The sequence below is a fragment of the Siphateles boraxobius genome, unplaced genomic scaffold, assembly GCF_051911475.1.
Source record: "Siphateles boraxobius isolate OS27281-9 unplaced genomic scaffold, OSU_SipBor_1 15, whole genome shotgun sequence".
Taxonomy (NCBI): domain Eukaryota; kingdom Metazoa; phylum Chordata; class Actinopteri; order Cypriniformes; family Leuciscidae; genus Siphateles; species Siphateles boraxobius.
Window position 1 is genome coordinate 4,522,488 of NW_027508755.1, and position 21,360 is coordinate 4,543,847.

The window sequence follows — 21,360 nt, forward strand, 5'->3', positions numbered from 1 at the left end:
CTGGCCAATCAGAGGACAGGGGCGGGGTCTGATTTGGGTGTAGGCTACGCCTACTTTAGAATACCAGGAAGTGTGTACCACTGTTTTTAAAATGAGCTTAGTTGTGAATGGATATACTCAAAACTTAAGTGTTTCAACTAAAGCGTTTATTTTCTGTCAACATACTTTTGATAGGTTTTGGGTAAATTAATAAGCTACGACTGCATGAGTTTTATAATAGTGTTAAGTTTCATTGCATTTGCATTGTCTGTTGCATTGTGGACAAACAATTGCAGCACGCCAAACATCCGTGTTATGAGAATCATGAGGCACTTTTCTCCTAATCCCGCTGCTTTGGCTTACTCTATGACAACGCTTGGTGCTGCCATGATGAACAGCATGTTTAGTTTCTACTATGTAAAGCTGTTCTTGAACAGGTACAAAATATCAGAGACAGCCTTCCACCAGTCACAGGTGAGTTTCACAACTTTTAACATGCATGTTCATTTGCGATGGAGTTCATGCTTTCGGGTATATTGACCTTGCTGTAAACTATAATTTTTTGTAATTCAGTTTATCTGTTATCAATTGAAACATTAAAAACACCTGCAATCACTAATCTCTTTAAATAGCGAGTGTCATTGGAGGAGCACCAGCGCTTTTTAGCCAATCAGAGGCCTGATAGCACACCTACGTCACGGAGACGTCTACTTGATGTTCACATTTACATCTAAAAAAAAACAAAAACATTTACATCTCCAAGATGTTTTTTTAAAGGTGTTTGTTCATCTGCAATCTCTTAGACCTTTCCTGTCACGTTACGTAGACATTCACAAAATGTCTAAGATATTTATGATTTATTTTTGAGTGTATGTAAAACTGCTCTTTCTAAGACGTTTATCGGATGTTTGTAGTACAACAGTAGGCTACATGTTTTCCAGATCTGCTCTTTAGCAGACATCTTAGAGACGTACCTGTGCTATCTGAGAGAGCGAGTGAGAGAGAGAAAGAGAGAGAGTAGTGATATGGCTGGCCTAATTCACTATAGAATATTTTAGCAACATGGCTCAAAATTAAATCATTAAGATGAAATTAAAATTGACTTCTTATTCTTATAGAATATTTATTTATTAACTACAATTGGCTAAAGACTGAAAAAGATTAACAAAAATACATTTATACATCAATTAGGGAATAGAAATTAAAGTAATTGCAAACTGATGTTGCTTTACTTGCTTTTCTTATTTACAGAAGATGAGATTTGTTTAAAATAAGAAATATTTTAAGCTCTTTCAAAAGACACAAAAGATTTGTTTGTCGTTGGAAAACTTACATTTGTGGATATAAAATTTGCACAAACGATACATTAAATAGTTAACAAAGCAAGCATTGTTTTTAGTAGAGTCACAATCATAGAAAAAATGTGTAATTAAATTACTGTTACTTATGAAAATGTTAACGATTTCAAAGGGGGTTACATCTGAATATTTTCTGTAAGAAGCTAGGACATGTTCAGTAATATAAATTTTTTGCTTTGCCTGTTTTGATATGCATGATTATTTAATGACCGTTTAGTAAAGCAAAGCTTTTCTGATGCTTTTGATTGGCTCTTTAGGCTAGAAGAGTTTCCACCATGGCGAGTGATAAAAATGCATACAAGTGCTGGAAATTACAAAAGTAATCAAATGTAATCAGTTACATCACTTTATTAAGGTAATTTTAAATTAAATGCCTTAAAAATTACATTTTAAATGGTAACATGCAATCTGTAATCTATACATTTCCAAAGTAATCTTCCCAACACTGATTGGAAAGACTCAGATTAGAAGAATCAGCTTCTGAACAATATGTCACGTAATGTTACATTTGCCTCAGGAAAGCTATTTAATGATCATACTAGCATAGTTAGCTAAATATATTTAGCTAAATATGTTATATATTACATATTCATTCTATTTTTACTTGAATATCCATTCCTCCAATCCATAATCCTCTCTCCAAGCTGAACTCGCATGACATCACACCAATAGCAAACCACAGCTCTCCAATCAAATCCCCTCGGACAAAATCCAGTCCCGCCCTACACTTTTTATTCTTGACCGAGAAGCCGTATCACTCGGATATATATGTCACAATAGTGAAGAAAAGACTATCGCAACCTCCGTTAACTTTAAATTCAGTTTATAGGCATGCGTATCCATCAGCAATACTTTCTGTCGTTATAATGAAACATGTACTGTATTGGATAAGTAAAGAGTGAAGTTAATACTTTCAAAGCAAACACACTTAAACTAGTTAAACAAGATTAGCTGGTCTAGCTAATGTTCAGCTGGTCTTTCAGCCTTGCCACTTTACAACATGAAACCCCTCGAAAACCATCAAAACAGAGCAGCCTAACCAGCGACTTTAATCTCCTGATGCACTTCAAGCCAAATCAAGGAAGGAAAATGTTCTCTTACGAGAGGTTCTCTCGTATTGCGTAAGTTTAGCTTACGCTACGGGAAAGATTCATCTTCTCGAGATACTGAAGCCAAAAAATTATCCTTAATTTTGTATTCCTTGTCAACGCAGTGCAGCAGCTAGCAGACCTAGAGCAGGCCATCTCGCGTGCTCATTGGCTGCCCTGCGGGCAACTGCTGCAGCCTACCAGTGAGCCCGGCGTGACGTCACGCCCAATGAAGGGCGCCCGCGCCTTCATAGCGTCACAGCCCGCCAGAATGGGCGTGGCTTAGCGTATAACACTAGGGGCTGTAGGCTGACTTCCCTGATTTTCGTCTCTTCAGCGAGCTCTTCGCATCGCTGGATCTGAGAGAAGCCACCGCCGCCGTCGAACAGCGGACAGCCAGCTTAGGAGAGCGCTGAGGAAGCCGGCCGTCTTCGCCACCTTCAGCCATCCGTGCGAGCTACGCTATCCGGCGACGTATCCTTTACCTTGCTAAAACCTATTCTAAAAGAGCAGCGAGTGTCTTTTTTAAGACGCCTCGCACTTCCGGCTGTGAAGCGCTTCCGCTGTCGACCCTGCGGGCTCGACTCGAAGCCTTCAACACTCCCCGCCTCTCCTCACCGACGCGCAGCTGGCGCTCACGAGCCTCACTGCCGTCGCATCTGAGAATGAGGCCGAGGGACACGTACGAGGACGCGGCTAGCTCTCTTTACGTTACAAGAGAGCTACCCCGCCCTCGTGTCCCCGTTCGCGCGTCATGCAGAGCCCTCTCGAGCTCTCTGCATGACCCGGACGGGCATCATCTGTGTTACATGTAGGTCCCGTGCCCACTACTCGTGCGCGCGTCCTCGTAAAAACACTGTTCCAGTTCTGCTCGACCACCGAGCACGCGGCTAGCTCTCTTTACGTTACAAGAGAGCTACCCCGCCCTCGCGTCCCCGTTCGCGCGTCATGCAGAGCCCTCTCGAGCTCTCTGCATGACCCGGACGGGCTTGCGCGCCGCCGTCGAAATGTCTCGTGTTGTGGCAAAAATTCTGTTAAACATCATCACTGCGTAAGAGACACTCAGAGTCAAATTAATAAAAAGAAAAGTATTTATTCTTGCAAGAATAGGTTCAGTCTAGTACACAGAAGTTACGCTGTGCAAGAGAGTGACACACAACAGGAAGATATGAGACAGCCTTTATACTGTTTTCAAGGTTCCTCCTCACCCGCTGTACCTTTCACCCACCCAGATAAGGTCCTTACTGCTGTTCAGTTTCTACTTAAAGACACAAACTGGTACTGAAATAAACTGGCCAAAACTGACCAACCCTAAGGTCAGAGGTCCTGTCCCATATGTTCCTGAAAAGTCACGCACAAGCACGTACACACATATACTTTTATACATTGAATAGGTTCTTTCTCTTATGATACCTGTTTGGGATCAATGACTATTAAAATTTCTACAACACTCGCCATGTCAGTCCCCTTAGATAAGGCTTCTGCAGTGGTGTATTTGGCAGCCAACGAGCCGGTAATGCAACCCGCTCGCCTGCACACATCCGCTGTTCTCGCGGCGACCCAGAGAAATCTCAAGTGAGTATAATGTCAGATTAAGAATGTAAGTTACGTGCCCGCTCACGAGCGCTCACGCTTACTAACAGACACATCGCCTCCGAAAAGACGTGCGTGTTTAAGTTTATTCCCTGTCAGTCCCCTTCAAACAGGCTACTGCAGTGGTTCAATTAGCAGCCAACGAGCCGGTTTGTTGACCCTCTCGCCTGCACACAAACGCCGTTTTCACGGCGACCCAGAAAAATCTCAAAAAGAGTATTTAATGTCTGGTCCGGCTCATGCCGTCGGTGTTGTAAGTGTAATGAAAGTGCCCACGCCCCAGTGTTCACCACTACACTTAAGCACTCCGAACCTCGCAGAGCACACTCTCATGAAGCGCAGAAAAGCCGCTCGAGTGTTGAATGTAAGAAATGTGTCCACAAGTCTGTGCCCACTATCTGCCCGCTCTGTTACACGATCAAGAAAGCAGGTTATGAATGTAAGTCTCGTGCCCGCCAGAGTGCGTTCACGCTTGCTAACACAAACCTCCCCACGGGCTCCGCCCGCGCGTTTAAGTGTTATCACAAAACGCAAGGCATTAATAAAACGCTCCCCATTCATTATGATCGGGGCGTCAAATACACTTGTAAGTCTCGTGCCCGCGCTCACGCTTACAGGAAGCTTTTCAGCCCGGAGCGCTGCTCGCCGCGTCAAAAAGTAGAAAAAAAAAAAAAAAATGTTCCCCATCTCTCATGATTGGGACATCTCATATAAATCAGCCGGTCTCGGCTTTCAGCGAGCAGCCATTGCCCAGAACCGAGAGCGCGCGCGCCGCGCTTTCGGCTCCGGGTCAGTTTCACAAAAGAAAGCAGGTTATGGATGTAAGTCTCGTGCCCGCCAGAGTGCGTTCACGCTTGCTAACACAAACCTCCGCCCGCGCGTTTTAAGTGTTATCACAAAACGCAGGGCATAAATAAAACGCTCCCCATCCATTATGATCGGGGCGTCAAATACACTTGTAAGTCTCGTGCCCGCGCTCACGCTTACAGGAAGCTTTTCAGCCCGGAGCGCTGCTCGCGCGTCAAAAAGTAGAAAAAAAAAAAATGTTCCCCATCCCTCATGATTGGGACATCTCATATAAATCAGCCGGTCTCGGCTTTCAGCGAGCAGCCATTGCCCAGAACCGAGAGCGCGCGCGCCGCGCTTTCGGCTCCGGGTCAGTTTCACAAAAGAAAGCAGGTTATGAATGTAAGTCTCGTGCCCGCCTGAGTGCGTTCACGCTTGCTAACACTAACCTCCCCCTGGGCTCCGCCCGCGCGTTTAAGTGTTATCACAAAACGCAGGGCATTAATAAAACGCTCCCCATCCATTATGATCGGGGCATCAAATACACTTGTAAGTCTCGTGCCCGCGCACACGCGCTCACGCTTACAGGAAGCTTTCCCGCCCGGAGCGCTGCTCGCGCGTCAAAAAATGACAAAAGACTGTTCCCCATCCCTTATGATTGGGACATCTCACATAAATCAGCCGGTTTCGGCTTTTCAGCGAGCAGCCATTGCCCAGAACCGAGAGCGCCCGCACACCTACTTCACGCAGAAATAGCAAAGCTGCTGTGCAAAGGGGCTATAGAAAAGGTACCGCCTTCTCTGAGCGAGTCAGGCTTTTACAGCCGATATTTTCTCGTACCCATGAAGGACGGAGCCTTCAGACCTATCCTAGATCTGAGACATTTGAACTAAGTGCTTGCGAAAAGACCGTTCAAAATGCTTACGACCAGGAAAATCCTCGCGCACGTTCGCCCGAGGGACTGGTTTATTTCTCTAGATCTGAAGGATGCCTATTTTCAGATTCAGATAGTACCCCGTCACAGGCAATTTTTGAGATTCGCCTTCGACGGTCAGGTATATCATTACACCGTCCTGCCGTTCGGCCTGTCCCTGGCACCCTGTACATTTACAAAGTGCATGGACGCGGCGCTCGCCCCCCTGAGAAGTCAGGGGCTGCGAATAATGAACTATCTGGATGATTGGCTGATATTGGCACAGTCAGAGACAGAACTGCTATCTCACAGAACAGTGCTTCTCAGTCATCTGGAAAGCTTGAGTCTCAGGGTCAACTGAACCAAGAGCTCATTACTGCCCAGCCAGTCAATTTCCTTTTTAGGAATAGCACTGGACTCGGTGACCATGACGGCTCGTTTATCGACACAGCGCGCGCGCCGTGTTCGCCACCTAGCCGCATCTTTCCAGAAGGGCAGCTTTCTCCCTTTGAAAACTTTTCAAAGGATGTTGGGCTGTATGGCATCAGCTGCAGCGGTGCTCCAGCTGGGCCTACTGCGCATGCGCCCGCTCCAACGCTGGTTGAATGCTCGCGTGTCCCGCCGGGTGTCTGGCGGCCAGAAAATCAGAGTGACTCAGGCCTGCATAGCAGCTCTGCAGCCCTGGTTAGTGGCCGACTGGTACCAGCAGGGAGTAATGATGGGAACCATCTCTTATCGTAAAGTCATCTCGACAGACGCGTCCAACTCAGGTTGGGGCGCACTGTTCGAGGGCAGACCGGCCTTTGGCCAGTGGTCAGACCAGGAGAAGGGTTTTCACATAAACTGTCTGGAAATAATAGCGGTCGAGAACGCACTGAGGTGCTTCCTCCCGTTCATACAGGACCAGCATGTTCTTGTCCGCTCGGACAACATGTCTGTGGTATCCTATGTAAACCATCAGGGCGGTGTCAGATCCAGAAATCTCTGCAATCTGACGGAACGCCTCCTTATTTGGTCTCAGATGCACCTGCGCTCGCTGAGGGCGGCACATGTGCCTGGCCATTTGAACGACGGCCCAGACAAACTGTCCAGGGACAATGTTCCCCCAGGGGAATGGTCCCTGCACCCCAAACGGTCCAGAAACTGTGGCGCCTATTCGGCACAGCGGAAGTCGACCTATTTGCGTCAAAAGACAACGCTCAATGCCCGACGGTCTGTTCGAAGGACGAGGACGCGCTGGCCCAGGTTTGGCCCAGCCTCCCGCTATATGCTTTTCCTCCGGTCTCTCTGTTGCCACAGGTGATCAAGAGAATCAGGGAAACGCGCCACTCGGTGCTCCTCATAGCCCCGCGTTGGGAGAATCAGATTTGGTCCCCGGAACTAGCAGAGCTGTCACATACAGCTCCGTGGCCGAATCCGGTGAGGGCAGATCTCCTCTCTCAGGCTCGCGGCACGATCTGGCATCCCAATCCAGAGCGCTGGTCTCTGCATGCATGGTTGATCAACGGGTACTCGTTGCCCTGCCAGAAGGAGTGATGAACACGATCACGCAGTCTAGAGCCCCTTCCACGAGAAGGCTCTACGCGTCTAAATGGTCGGTTTTCTCTGGATGGTGCACCGACAGAGGTCTGGACCCGCGGACATGCGGAGTGGCGCATCTGCTCACCTTCCTACAAGAGCTGTTGGATAAGGGAAGGTCCCCATCCACGCTCAATGTATACGTGGCGGCCGTGGCAGCGTTCGCAGAATCGACGCACGGCCAGTCATTGGGAAGACACGAGTTGGCCATCCACTTCCTTAGAGGAGCTAGAGGGATGAATCCGCCGCGCCCCCCGTCGGTTCCCATGTGGGATCTTTCATTGGTCCTCGAGGCCCTGAAAGCTTTTCCATTTGAACCACTAGACGCTAAAGTCATCCTCAGACCTAGACATGGCTATGTCCCTAAAGTGATGGGCACTCCATTCAGAGCGCAAGTTATTTCGTTGTCAGCTCTCCCAGCATCTAACAGCGAAGGTGATGTGAATCTCCTCTGCCCTGTCAGAGCGCTGAGGTTTTACATTACGCGCTCCGCCTCCTTCAGGCGTTCGGAACAGCTTTTTGTTTCGTTTGGTGGGCGCACCAAGGGTCTCGCCTCGAAACAGAGCCTGTCCAGATGGATAGTAGACGCTATAGCGGCCGCTTACGCGTCAAAAGGTCTGCAATGCCCTCTAGGCATCAGGGCTCATTCCACGAGAGGCGTGGCCTCTTCGTGGGCATGGTCCAGTGGAATTTCTATCCATGACATATGTGTAGCGGCGGGCTGGAGCTCCCCGTCTACCTTTGTCAGGTTTTATAACCTAGAAGTTCCTGCCTTGCAGGCTAAACTGTTGTCAGTCTGAAGGAGAGGTGTATTCTGCCCAGATCTCCTGCTCAGATCACTCTCACATGACTCAGCTCTCCTGGTTGAGCTGCACTAAGTAGGGTATGTGCCATGTGCCTATACAGACCGGCGCGCTGCTCTGTATTCCCTATGTGTGCTTATGTACAAGTGATGGCCCGCTTGGCTGGCCACCTTATTTTTTCCACTTATGGGGTTCCCCTGAAAGCTCGGGGTCTCATGTGGATGCTTGGCGCGCACGGCGTTGACAAAGTGTTCCCGTAGCCTAAGCTAAACTTACGCAATACGAGAGAACCTCTCGTAAGAGAACGATACTCGGTTACTAACGTAACCTCGGTTCTCTCTAGAGAGGGAACGAGTATTGCGTAACCGGCCGTGCTCGCGTCACGAGCGACTTCGCTTCAGTCGACGAAAACCAGGGAAGTCAGCCTACAGCCCCTAGTGTTGAACGCTAAGCCACGCCCATTCTGGCGGGCTGTGACGCTATGAAGGCGCGGGTGCCCTTCATTGGGCGTGACGTCACGCCGGGCTCACTGGTAGGCTGCAGCAGTTGCCCGCAGGGCAGCCAATGAGCACGCGAGATGGCCTGCTCTAGGTCTGCTAGCTGCTGCACTGCGTTGACAAGGAATACAAAATTAAGGATAATTTTTTGGCTTCAGTATCTCGAGAAGATGAATCTTTCCCGTAGATGAATCTTTTCTCTAGAGAGAACCGAGGTTACGTTAGTAATTCTCGTCGTTTGATAAACTTTAGATTGAGCCACTGTAGTCACTTGGACTATTTAAACGATATCTTTAATAACTTTTTGGGGAACAAGTTTCAATCCCTGAAGGATCCTATGGAGGAGTGATCCAGCTCTCAGATTTAATAAAAAATATCTTAATTCGTATTCCGAAGATGAACGAAGGTCTTACGGGGTTGGAACAACATGAGGGTGAGTAATTACTGACAGAATTTTCATTTTTGGTCGAACTATCCCTTTAATTGCGTGTCATGTACAATTTAAAAAAATAATTGTATTACTAGAGATTGGCATGGGGTACTTTCCATAAGATCATCTCTCAATGCAAATCATACCAGCTATTAGCCTAACTGAAATAAAATCATGCCAATCTCTAGGTATGGTGAAGGGTGTGATGATGATGTGGGGATATTTTTGCATAGTATCCTGGTATCCTTTATTTACGATACATTATTCATTCACAAAGAAAATTGGTGTCCTGAAAGGTCAGATTTTTCCTCATTTTTTAAATAAAGGCATTAAGATCAATTTCCAAAAGATGATTTTTTATTCCTCTTTTTAGGCAACTTTAGCATTGGTGTGTTCACTTATGCATAGCACTGTCAGCTCATTCAGTATTATCAGCATCTTTCACGTTTCTCAGGAGCTGATTACCCTCCTCCCTCCCCAGCTCCACCTCTCTCTGTCAGGATTTGGCATTCGGATTCCCCTTAAATCTGTATAAATTCTCAAAATATGTTGTACTTTAAAATCTTGAATTAATGATATCGGCATAAATTCATGTTGGTTCTGTTCTGTTTACCCTAAGGGGGGTTATTGCTCCTCTTATTCATGCTAGGCTACATGGATGCGCAGGGAGATCTCGCCCAGAACAGAACCACACCGCCAATCCTAACTGTATGCTAACTATCAATCATATTTGACGATAGTGTTCCAGATAAAACCGTGATAATGTGTGAAATGTTGGAGTTGCCTGAATAAATGTTGGATTGACTGTACAGTAAAGCAGAAAAATGCTAATTTAAAGCCCGCTTTGTCTCTGCACAGGTGGTGTATATGATCTGGAACGCGCTGAACGACCCGCTGTTTGGATATCTTCAGGACAACTCGGGCCTGCAGTGCTGCTCGCGCCGCAGACTCTCCATCTTGTACGGGGCGCCGCTGTACGCCCTGTCGTTCCTGCTGGCCTGGTTCCCCTGGAGGGCGTACGAGGAGCACGACTGGCTGAGCGGCGTCCACCTCGCCGTGACACTGTGTGCGTACGACGGCCTGCTCACGTTCGTGCTGTTGGCCCAGTGCGCGCTCTTCGCAGAGATCTCGGGACACCATCAGAACCGGCTGCGGCTGATCAAATACAGCCAGGTGGCGTCCCTGCTGGGCTCGTCCAGCGTGCTGTTCAGCGGCATCGTGTCCGAGAACATGGAGCGCTTCGCTGTCTTCCAGGGCTTCAGCGTGTTCGTGGCCGCGTCGGCCTGCGCTTGCATGCTCTACACGGGCTTCCACAGCGAGAGTCGGTTCGACTGTAAAACCCCTGAGGGAAAGGACAATCCTCCTTCGATCTCTGTGTCTTCGGTGATGTCCATGACCTGGCAGATCATCGCCAACAGAGACTTCCAGCTGTTTGTGATCATGAACTTTTTCCAGGTGTTCTTGCTGGCTTTTTATAGTAACTTCACCCTGATTTTTGCAGAGCACCTCATTCCTCCGGACGTCCTGCCGCCGCTTGCTAAGAGCGTCATGTATGGAGCGGGATTCATCTGTCCTCAGGTGCGTCATCAACTACTACTAATATGTGACCCCCAGGTCACAAAACCAGTTGCAAGTCGCATGGGTATATTTGTGGCTATAGCCAACAATACATTACATGGGTCAAAATTATCAATTTTTCTTTTATGGCAGAAATCATTAGGATATTAAGTAAAGATCATGTTTCATGAAGAAATTTTCAAATTTCCTACCGTAAATAGGCTATATAAAAAATATATATTTGTGAGTGAATGCAGCACAATCACGAACATAAATAGAAAACTTTAAATGCGATTTTCTCAATGTTTCGTTTTTTTTGCACCCTCAGATTCCAGATTTTCAAATAGTTGTATCTCGGCCAAATATTGTCCTATCCTAACAAACCATACATCAATGGAAAACTTATTTATTCAACTTTCATGTGGTGTTGTGGTTAAAAGAAATTAACCCATGTGACTGGTTTTGTGGTCCAGTCAGGTCACACATTGCCCTTCATACTTAGATTTGAATAAACCCCCCCTGTTTGAGGGATAGAAACGTTTTTATACCTCTCATCATCATCATCATCACTAAAGGTGACGATACACGGGGCAACGTTTTGAGCAATGTTGCCGTCAGCCAGATGAGACACAGGACCCACGACCCATCTAAAGTATCCAGATAGAATTGTATTCCCCATTTTCAATTTTCCTCATTTTCATTGCCCAGCAACATTGCTCAAAAAGTTGCCCCATGTATCGTCACCTTAAGGGTGTTCACAGTTGTACTGTAAAAAGGACAGTTTGAACACTAAGCGAAGCAGGACTAAATGTATCATTTTCTGTTTCGGTTCGGACTAAAAGAACCAAGGCAACCGAACTACAATTGTGAACGCAGTCTGAGATACAAATCAAAAGTAAAGAAAAACCCTTATCAATTTTCTCAACAACTAATAGGGAAAAGTCTTTCCACAATAATTTAGAGTAATGGCAAAGCCAAAATAAATGACTACAGTCTCTGGGTGCTTACAAAAAAAACTAACTTTTTTGAATTTCTTTTTTGAAGAAGGTATGGACAGGATATACACGATGGACAATGCAAAAGGAAACTTTTCATATCTTTTTAGTAATTAAGTATCAACTTTCCTCCAGGCATTTGAGATCCATCTTTCACACTGCGGACAATTGAGGGACATAAACACTTAAACTATTAAAAAAAGGTTCAAACATTCACCGATGACAGGGGTGTACATTTTTATTATGTTATTTAAAAAGATATATATATATATATAGCAGCGTGGCTGTGCGCGTGCAACGATATTGATTACCAGCTATATACAGCGTGCTAACCTCGAAAATCCAGCTGTATTCTAACAATAACTAACTTAGCTCTCCTTATTAGCTAGGCTCCTCGCATGCTGGCTAATAAGTTTTTTTAAAGCTGGGCCTCCAACGTTGACAGCGCTGTGTTGGACAGATTTGTGCAGCGGTGTTCCATGAGGGAGAGAGAGAGAGAGAGGGACGAGCGAGAGGTAGTGCTGTGCGAATGTGCTACGGCGCTCTGCAATCAAATACGATTTTAAATAGGCTTAGTAAAAAAGAATATTAAAAAACAATCGAAAATCAATGTGTGGCGGTCAGCGTTGATATTGTGGCCGGCCGCCACAAATAAATGAACGTGTGGAAAAACCCTGATATATTTCATTCTGCCCTTAGACCAATGATGTTTCCCTGAACACAAAATGAATACAGTGTACCCTCATCATCCAAGTTGAATGCATATCCTGCAAACATATGACACGGGAACCGCCCTGAAACGCCTCTCCGCATGTGTTCTCCTGCAGGTGTTGGTGTTGTGCAGCCAGACTCTTCTCCATAAGCTGGGCTACTACAGACTGATCCTCATCAGCTTCTACGTGGAGGCCGGAGCGGCCGCCGTCATGTTACTGCTGGGTCCACACAGCTACTACTTCCTCGCATTGTTCCTCACTTCCAGCATGTGAGTAATTACCCTGCGCCGTGCCCCTCTGGGATACAGAAATAAACATGCAAAGAAACCACGCGATATGTGCTTCCTACTAGAGCGTTCACTGGGGAAGTTCAAGCATTTCGAGATTTACACTACCGTTCAATAGTTTGGTGCTGGTATAAAAACAATGTTTTTGAAAGAACCCACTTCTACTCACCAATTGGTTAAAAATACAGTAATATTGTGAAACATTATTACAATATATTCAAAATACTGTTTTCTAAGTGAATATATAGTACACTGTAATGTATTCCTGTGATCAAAGCTGTATTTTCAGCATCATGACTCCAGTCTTCAGTGTCACATGATCACTCTGAAATCATTCCGAGATGATTTAATGCTCTGGAAACATTCAGTATTATTATCAATGTGGAAAACATAATAAGTATTTTCAGGATTATTTGATGAAGGGAAAGCATTTATTTGAAATATAAATCGTTTAAATGTAAAGGCTTTTGATCATTTTTATGTACCCTCGCCATATAAAAGTAGCCTATTAATTCCTATTAATTCCCCTTTTAGTTAAAGTCTCGCTGACCCCAAACTTTTGAACGGCTTTTTATTTGGGTATTACAGTATTAGCCAGTGGATAATGGTTTTAAACATGTTGGCCAGATTATGTGTTTTCTGCTCATTAGTGTATAAAGCGTACATACCAGCTGGACTTTTACTGCATGTGTTTCTGAATCGACATCGCCAACATTATTCAGCATACAGCCGTTATATATAACGCATCTCAATAATAGGCATTTACTTTCAGGTTGTTTAAATAGGGTGACCTTTTTCCCTCCAGAAAAGACATATTTTCCACCAAACAGCCACTGTAAGAAATTTGATTTCAATTGTTTATGTAAAAAAAAATAATAATAATTTTTAGTAATAGTAATTATAGTTTTTTTTTTACCAAATAAACAGAGGAATGGTATTAATAATTTACATTTGTATGCCCTAATATCAGTGTTAATTATTGTAATTTACTTAATTTTCCCTCGAAAAAGTAAAGGGATTCCTTATGTAATTTAATTACAGTTACTTCTAATGTAATTACATTAAACACTGTATAGACTATACAACAATTCTACACATTTAACAATTATTTAATAATAATAACATCAAAATTCAACGTCTAACATTAAAATGTATGTTTTTATTGTGATCCTCTCTTTTAAACACTTTGGTCAGTTCAAGAGTAAATTATGCAATTTTTATCATTTATTCATGTCTATTCTTGTGTTGTTCAACTGGTCGAGGTTAATGTGGGATTGAGAAAGTAATTAGTAATACAATACTTTATAGAGAGAGTAATTAGTACAGATATCTAATTGCACTGTTGAATGCATAATTAATAGCTAATAATTAATGACTTTTTAACAGTAACTTACCCAACACTGGCCAATATAATTGTCATTTTTACCTACAGTGGATATATTTGTTACTAAAACAATTGTAAAAAAAATTAACAAAAAAGAACAAAACTATTTAATGTATGACAAATGCAACGCAGACGTCATTGAACATTTTTAAGTGATGACATAATGAGATTCACCTAATGCTGTTTTTTTCTACTTAAAGGGGAATCAAATCATGAATCAAATTTCCCAGCATTTGTTTCACTATTTTTTCCAGAGTTCAGTGTGTATGAATTTGCCATTAAAAAAAGTGTAATATTACCATAGGCTATGAAAACTTGCTAAATGGAGTTAGTTGGAACTGATTAATATAACTATAATATTGATCTGCCTGCATTGACACCACTATATATGAGAACTGAACTGAGCTGGACGTTGACATCACGGCTATATATATAAATAAACTAAATTAATGACTTTTTTACGACAAAAATGAACCATCACTGAGCTTACTGTGAGTGACGCTACTTTCTTCTGGAAACAAACTTTGTTGCATTATAATCTCTGTAAAGCTGCTTTGAAACAATCTGTACTGTAAAAAGCGCTATATCAATAATTGTGAGTTGACTTGACTAGAGGATAATAAGTGAATAATAATCCTGTGTGTGAATGTGTGATGGTGAATTAGGGTCCTGGTTCAGGCGTCCTTCAGTCTCTTCAATCTGCCTCTGGCGGACATCATCGACTCGGACCTGCAGAAACACAAGCGCAGGTACACAAGCCTTCTCCTGCGTCACACACACATTATAAAAACTGGCTTTTAATCAAACTCTTGCTTCTCGAGTAGCCATACTCATTTTTTTATTCAAATATGGCACTATTAGCCATCGAAGATGAATCTCTACGGTAATTTAAAATAACCGATGTGTTTTTTCCTCTCTCTGTTTGCAGCTCTCCGCTCTCGTCTATGGTGTTCGGGACCAACGCTCTCTTCACGAAGCCGGCTCAGTCTCTGGCGCCGATGATGGCCGTCTCCATCCTGAACCAGTATGGCTATGCGGACATGCATGAGGTTTCAAACGCCGTGGATCCAAGGTGAGATACTCCAATACAGTCAGTCAAAGCAAAGCAGATTGTCCGGGAATATTTATCTCAGCCTTTATTTCAGAACATAAAGCAACATAACCTGGGTAACATGTGTAACAAAACTAGGCTAAAACTAGCCCAATGACCCGATCCAAATATCAAGACTCAATATATACATAAAATACATGTTTTACAGTCACTGTTATGCATTATACACACTTTCAACTTGAGAAGGCTTCTTCTTTAGGCATGACTTCTTTAAGGCTGTAAACGGTCACTGTTATGATTGGCTAACTTCACTGCATAGGAAACAGTATAAACACACACGTGATGAGGTGTTTTGATAAAATGATCCATATAAAACCATCATTTACAGACAAAGCGTTATGAAATAATTTAGCAATAGCAAGCAACTTTACTTGTATATCACAATTAAAACAACACAAGTTGACCTAAGTGTTTTACAATGTAACACAGAACACAAGCACAGAACACCACATAGGCAACACGCATGATACAATTGTCACTGATTAAAAGCTGTTCAAAACAGATGTGTTTTGAGTTGTCCTTTAAAATCCTGTGTCTCTAATATGTTTAGGCAAACTATTCCAAGTATCTACAGCAAAAGCCTGATCTCCTTTTTGATTTCGATGTGTCCTGGGACTTTTGAGTAGCTTCTGAGTCGTTGATCTCAAACTTGGTCCAGTCTGATATTCAGTTAAAAGATCTGAGAGATAGGCCGGTGCGAGTCCATGCAGGGATTTGGACCCCAAAAACAGAAGTTTAAAATCAATCCAATATAAAAACCGGAAGCCAGTGCAAGGAGATCAGGGTCGGAGTAATGTGTTCACGTTTTTTTATCCCCATTAAAAGTCTAGCGGCTGAATTTTGAACTTTTTGTAAACGAGAAATAATCTAGATGAAATCTAAATCTAGATCTAGATTTATTTAGATTTCTAGTTCAGAAATCTGTTTCTCATTTACAAAAAGTTCATAAATCTAAATCTAGAAATCTAGATGACTGACTAATTCCCGTATACAACGCATTACAATAGTCAAGTCTGGATTCAAGGCCTTTAAACGTCAAGCATGATTTTATCTTTGCTAGATTGCGTAAGTAAAAGAAACTTGACTTTACAACAGAGTTTATCTCTTAAGAGCTGTCAATATTTACACCTAGATTTCGAGTACATGTTTTAACGTGAAGTGACAGAGCCAAAGACCATCTGTGTTGTACCACTGGCTCCACTAGAACCGCAAACTATAACTATAATCTCAGTCTTGTTTTCATTTAGATGTAAGAAATTAGAAGTCAACCATGTTTTGAGATTTAAAAGACAGGCCATAAGAGTTTTTTTAACTTTTTGCATTTACTTTAATGACTGGCCCTGTTCACACCTGGTATTAAGATGCGTTTCGGTGGATCGGATCACAAGTGTACGACACTAAATACAGGAGTAAACGGGTCTAAAACGCTTTAAGCTTGTCCACTTTCAACCACTTCCAGAGAGTCGAAAACACATTTAAACCGGATTGCTTTCGTAGTGTAAACGCTCATATGATCGAATGTGTTCAAACAGCCACAAAAGATCGTCTTCTCTCCGTCTACTGAACCAATGAGTAACATTATGAGAAGAGCTCTAGACAAACGGGATTTAAACTTTGACGGCTGAAGACCCAAGTTTGATTTGAGAAGTAAAAACGCACCAAACACAATGTCTTTCACCATTCCTGGGCCTGTGTTTATCAAGCCTCTGAGAATAACTCGCAAGAACAAGAGTACAACAAATTCTTGACTCAAAGCTGCGCTTAAAAGTTAGTTATCAAGCATCTCAGTCGTAATTGTGAAGTGAAGTCTTAGAGATGATTCACGAGTCTTTGCTGTGCCACAAACGGGATATTCTCAGATCAATTCACACTGAAGAGGGAAATTCCTGAGGAGTTTACATTCAACACACATTGGACAATAAATCAATTTCAAGTGAACAGATCATGATATACACACTGGAAATGAAAGTTTTCCACCATGTGTTAATTACACATTTTATACCGGTGTGTTGTTAACCGACCCGTTTATAGCCTAGATTGGGATTGCAAAAGAAAACGAACTGTCGGGAGGAAGAAGAGCTACTTTTGCTGAATTAATCGAACAGCGGAAAGATGTTATAAAAGCCAAGTTCAGCCCAACATTACCCAGCGCTGATAAAGATGATGTCCATATGATAGCGATATGCTCAGCGTCAAACATTTCAAAAACATTCTTCCATCGCAAGCTCCTACTGGACACTCATAACCTCTCCAGCTTCTTAAATAACTGTGGGAGGAAGAGTGAGTAAGAAATTTGATAACTTGCTTTTGTATAAAAAGTAGTAGTAAATGTCATGCATTCTCATCACTTTAGACTAAAACGGCACTCTGAGGAGCTTGATAAATACAGGCTCATGCTTGTTTCGTGATTTGTCTTTATTTATGTTGCCATTACCTTTCGTTTAGTCCTGGTTTCACTCGTTGCGCTCGCCTGGTCCTCGTGTGCTCTACTTTATATCGTGTGCTCTACTTTATATCGTGTGCTCTACTTTATATCGTGTGCTCTACTTTATATCGTGTGCTCTACTTTATATCGTGTGCTCTACTTTATATCGTGTGCTCTACTTTATATCGTGTGCTCTACTTTATATCGTGTGCTCTACTTTATATCGTGTGCTCTACTTTATATCGTGTGCTCTACTTTATATCGTGCTTGCTTCATGCTCTGCTGGGTTGTTGTGTTGCGTTCGTGTCTCAGACTCTGAGATCTTTCTCTAGCGTCGGGTTGCAGTTTTTGCTGTGGGGTTTTCCCAGTCTAACTTCTCTTCTTTAGCCTTCTTTAGTTGTCTTGTTTACTTGGGCTATTCTAGTTTTTCTCTAGTTCTTTCTCCCTGATTTATAGGGGTAGTTACTTCAGTCTTCTCTTTTATTTATTATTTTACTCTGGGTTTATTCTTGTTTAATAACTAGCTTTCTCTTGACTTATTTCACTTTACTTTAGAGTTTTGGTTTAGTTTTTCAGTCACATAACTCTAGTCTTTGTCCTGCCTTCTTATTATGTAGTGTTTGAGTGGTTTTGTTCTTTTGTCTTGTGTCTCCCCTGTTGTGTGTCTGTGTTTGAGTCCAGTTGTGGGACTGTCGTTGGACTGTTCAACTGTTACACATTGTTCCTTTATTGTGAATAAATCACAATTTGCTGCTCATCCCTGAGCTTGGGTCCTGTTTCTGGTGAATCCTGACGCTCACAGCGTTCGGCTGGTCTTGTGTCAGTCAGAGTTTGTTTCTCCGTCGTCTCCGGTCGTGTTCATATGTAAATTGCGTGAGCTTATTTCGTCCATTAGATGAAAAAATCTGAAAAAACTCATCCATTACCCGCCCATAAACCCTCCGCTTGAAGAAATCAGGACAGAAGTGTTTGAAAGTGGACTAAAGAGACGGATTAAAACACCAGGTGTGAACGGGAAACCAAAACACATCTTAATACCAGGTGTAAAGACACACATTCTGTTTATAGTAATAGCCATCTGTATATTATATTCAGTACATATCCATGTACTGCACTTACGGAACCATTGTATATCCTGCACTTGCTGCTATTGCACTTCTGGTTAGACCCAAACTGCATTTCGTTGCCTTGTACCTGTACTTGTGTAATGACAATAAAGTTGAATCTAATCTAATCTAATCTAAACAGGGCCTAAAAGTAGCCCAATTCTGCGGGAAAACCACAAACTTGGCAACCCTGAATGTAACACACTAAGTTAGTATGTGAGATTAGAATAAGTGTGTCCCAAAGCATAGTGTGTTCAAAGAGAATATCAGAAGTCCCCGGATGATCTACTATTTCTGGTGGATTTGGGAAGTGTGGATCCGGGCTCACTATAACAGCTAATATTATCCACAACCCATTGCGCTTTTTTAGGAGGAACTACAAACACGAGTAGAAAGTGTTAAAAAAAACTACAAAACATGGCGGATATGCGTGTCGACAGTGAGAGGCTTAGATAAAGATTTAAATGACTAATCAAAGTTTAACCTGATAAAAAACATATTTCTTTAATGTTATCCATGTTATATTTCATCTGCAATAACAATGTGGACTTTTATAAAGATCCGGTTGGCCATTGACTTTTAAATGCATGATGTAGGCCTAATCCAGACCATGTTATCATCATTATCATGTGATCTACCAGCATCAGTTTCATTGCTTTCCTCCCATTTACAAATCCTCTCCCGTGGCCTTATGGGATAGTCATATACTATCATAGGGAAAAATCATATACACACTTCAGAATCTCAGCAGAAGAAGTAGATCCTCCGGGAACTTTTTTAGGCCTACTGTGAATTCAGACAGACTTGTTTTGTGACATACTATTTTTCACCACTATATAGTGGGAAGTAGGTATGTAAGCTTGTCGCCGCCACAGAATAAAACATTTTACAAGATAATTGCGAGTTTATATCTCACAATTCTGACTTTATAACATGCAATTGCGACTTTATATCGTGCAATTCTGACTTTGTATCTTAAAATTGTGTGTTAAAAAGTCAGAAATGTGAGATATAAAGATGCGATTCTGAGGAAAAAAAAGTCAGAAATGCGAGATATAAACATGCGATTATGAGGGAAAAAAGTCCGAATTGTGAGATATAAACTCGCAATTCTGAGGAAATTGGACTTTATAACTCGCAATTGCAACTTTATATCGCGCCATTCTGACTTTATAAAACACATTTGCGACATATCACGTAATTCTGACTTTATATCACACAATTCTGACTTTTTCTGATTTCTTACTTTTATTGCATTTATGGGATTAAAAAAAATCAGAACTGTGAGATAAAAAGTTTCATCACTTGTAATTACTACTTTTTTTCTGTTTTATTCTGTGGCGTAAGCAAGCCTCTATAAGTATGTGATTTCAGAATCAGCTCTAGTGGTCTGTCCTCCTCTAGTGGTGTAAAGGTGCACTGCATTCATTTATCATTGCTCTCTGTCCTCCTCCTCCTCCCAGTGCTCTCCAGTCCCTGCACAGTATGATGTTTTACCTGGTGTGTGTGGTGCCGCTGTGTGTCACGGGCCTGCAGGTTCTGGCCTGGAGACCCTTCTCCATACGGGACAGCCACACACTCGACCCGAAGTACATCGATGGCTGAACTCTGGAGTGATTTCATCTGCCACATGTGCTTTATATTCACTGAGAAGGGGGATTTGTAGATGAATCAGGAGTCAGGGGTCTCTTTTTACAGTCGGTTTCTTTAGAGGTGTTGTTTCTCAGGCTGTATGTTTATTCTTTGAAGGATATGCTCAGATTACGTCACACAAATGCAAAATATCGGATACATTTTCTGAAATGTAGCAAACTGTAATATATGTAAGGGAAATGTACAGTGTGATCATATGACGTAAAGTGGAGGCGTCTTGTATCTCACTACTTTGCAATAATGACTGACTGTCTGCACATTTTCCTGGTCATTTCACGCTACTCGCCAAATAATGTATGTAAAAATGTTGTTTTAAACATACATGATTTGATTATGTGTGAAGAGTGACACAAGAGACATGACAGACAAAAGTGAATAAATATATTTTAGCATCAGAAAGGTTTCTGACCGCAGAAAGCTGCGGTTGACCAATCAGAATCAAGTAATTCAGAGACAGAGAGTCGTGCAATATGTTATTAATATGTGACATTATTCTGAGCTGCTAGAGTGATTTATGATGGTAAAAAAATCAAAGGTTAAAATGTATTTAATTAACAGTAAGCTAATAAAGGTGTATAATTTAGTCTTTTATTCGAAAATAAGTACATGAACATTCTCTGTTTTTTTATTATTTAAAACGAATTTGATACTGATTGCATATCCGGGCCTTTCCTGTTGATTCACTCAGAACAATTAGTTTTGCATGTATTTATTATTTAGTAAGCGGTTTTAATTTTTATGGTTGGTTTTTATTTTTATATGTCAATAAACTTGCCCTTATGAGCAAACACTGTGTGATATGTCATAATTATGTGGATTTAATTTGTAAGTTATGAAACAAAGAATGCAATCAAAATAAAAACTAATTGGGATAATACTGTGTTATTACGCTAATGACATTCTTAATGGACATCAAAATGGAGAAAGATGAGAAGCAGCATTACAATACTGAGAATTCTGGCTGAAATATTTACTTAATAGTCATGATATAAAAATAACGTGATAATATTAATGGTGAAATGTGATTGACAGTGATAGATCACTATTCCCACATTACTTTTCCTATAAGTTAGCCTATCTAAAATATGTGTCTTAAATTTGTAT

General features: G+C 42.3%; 1 protein-coding gene across 2 annotated transcripts; it reads left to right on the top strand.

The window, feature by feature from the left end:
• The first annotated feature begins 28 nt into the window (after positions 1–28).
• On the top strand, positions 29–21,044 carry mfsd13al (major facilitator superfamily domain containing 13a-like). Of its 2 annotated transcripts, none has more exons than XM_077230722.1 (6): positions 29–453; positions 9,884–10,603; positions 12,405–12,559; positions 14,627–14,710; positions 14,890–15,033; positions 20,067–21,044. In XM_077230722.1, exons 1-6 carry the CDS (start codon positions 205–207, stop codon positions 20,206–20,208), a joined length of 1,494 nt encoding a protein of 497 aa, XP_077086837.1. In that variant the 5' UTR covers positions 29–204; the 3' UTR covers positions 20,209–21,044. The 2 variants fall into 2 exon arrangements, with proteins under 2 accessions (XP_077086837.1, XP_077086838.1); XM_077230723.1 differs by lacking the exon at positions 29–453 and adding an exon at positions 9,657–9,789.
• The last annotated feature ends 316 nt before the right edge of the window (positions 21,045–21,360 follow it).

What these genes read in the sequence shown, in the direction of transcription:
- mfsd13al (XM_077230722.1), top strand. Translation starts at nt 205, where the DNA reads ATGAGTTTTATAATAGTGTTAAGTTTCATTGCATTTGCATTGTCTGTT. An exon ending in CGGGATTCATCTGTCCTCAG is followed by an intron (nt 10,604 to 12,404) that starts GTGCGTCATCAA and finishes GTTCTCCTGCAG; the next exon opens with GTGTTGGTGTTGTGCAGCCA. An exon ending in TCAAACGCCGTGGATCCAAG is followed by an intron (nt 15,034 to 20,066) that starts GTGAGATACTCC and finishes TCCTCCTCCCAG; the next exon opens with TGCTCTCCAGTCCCTGCACA.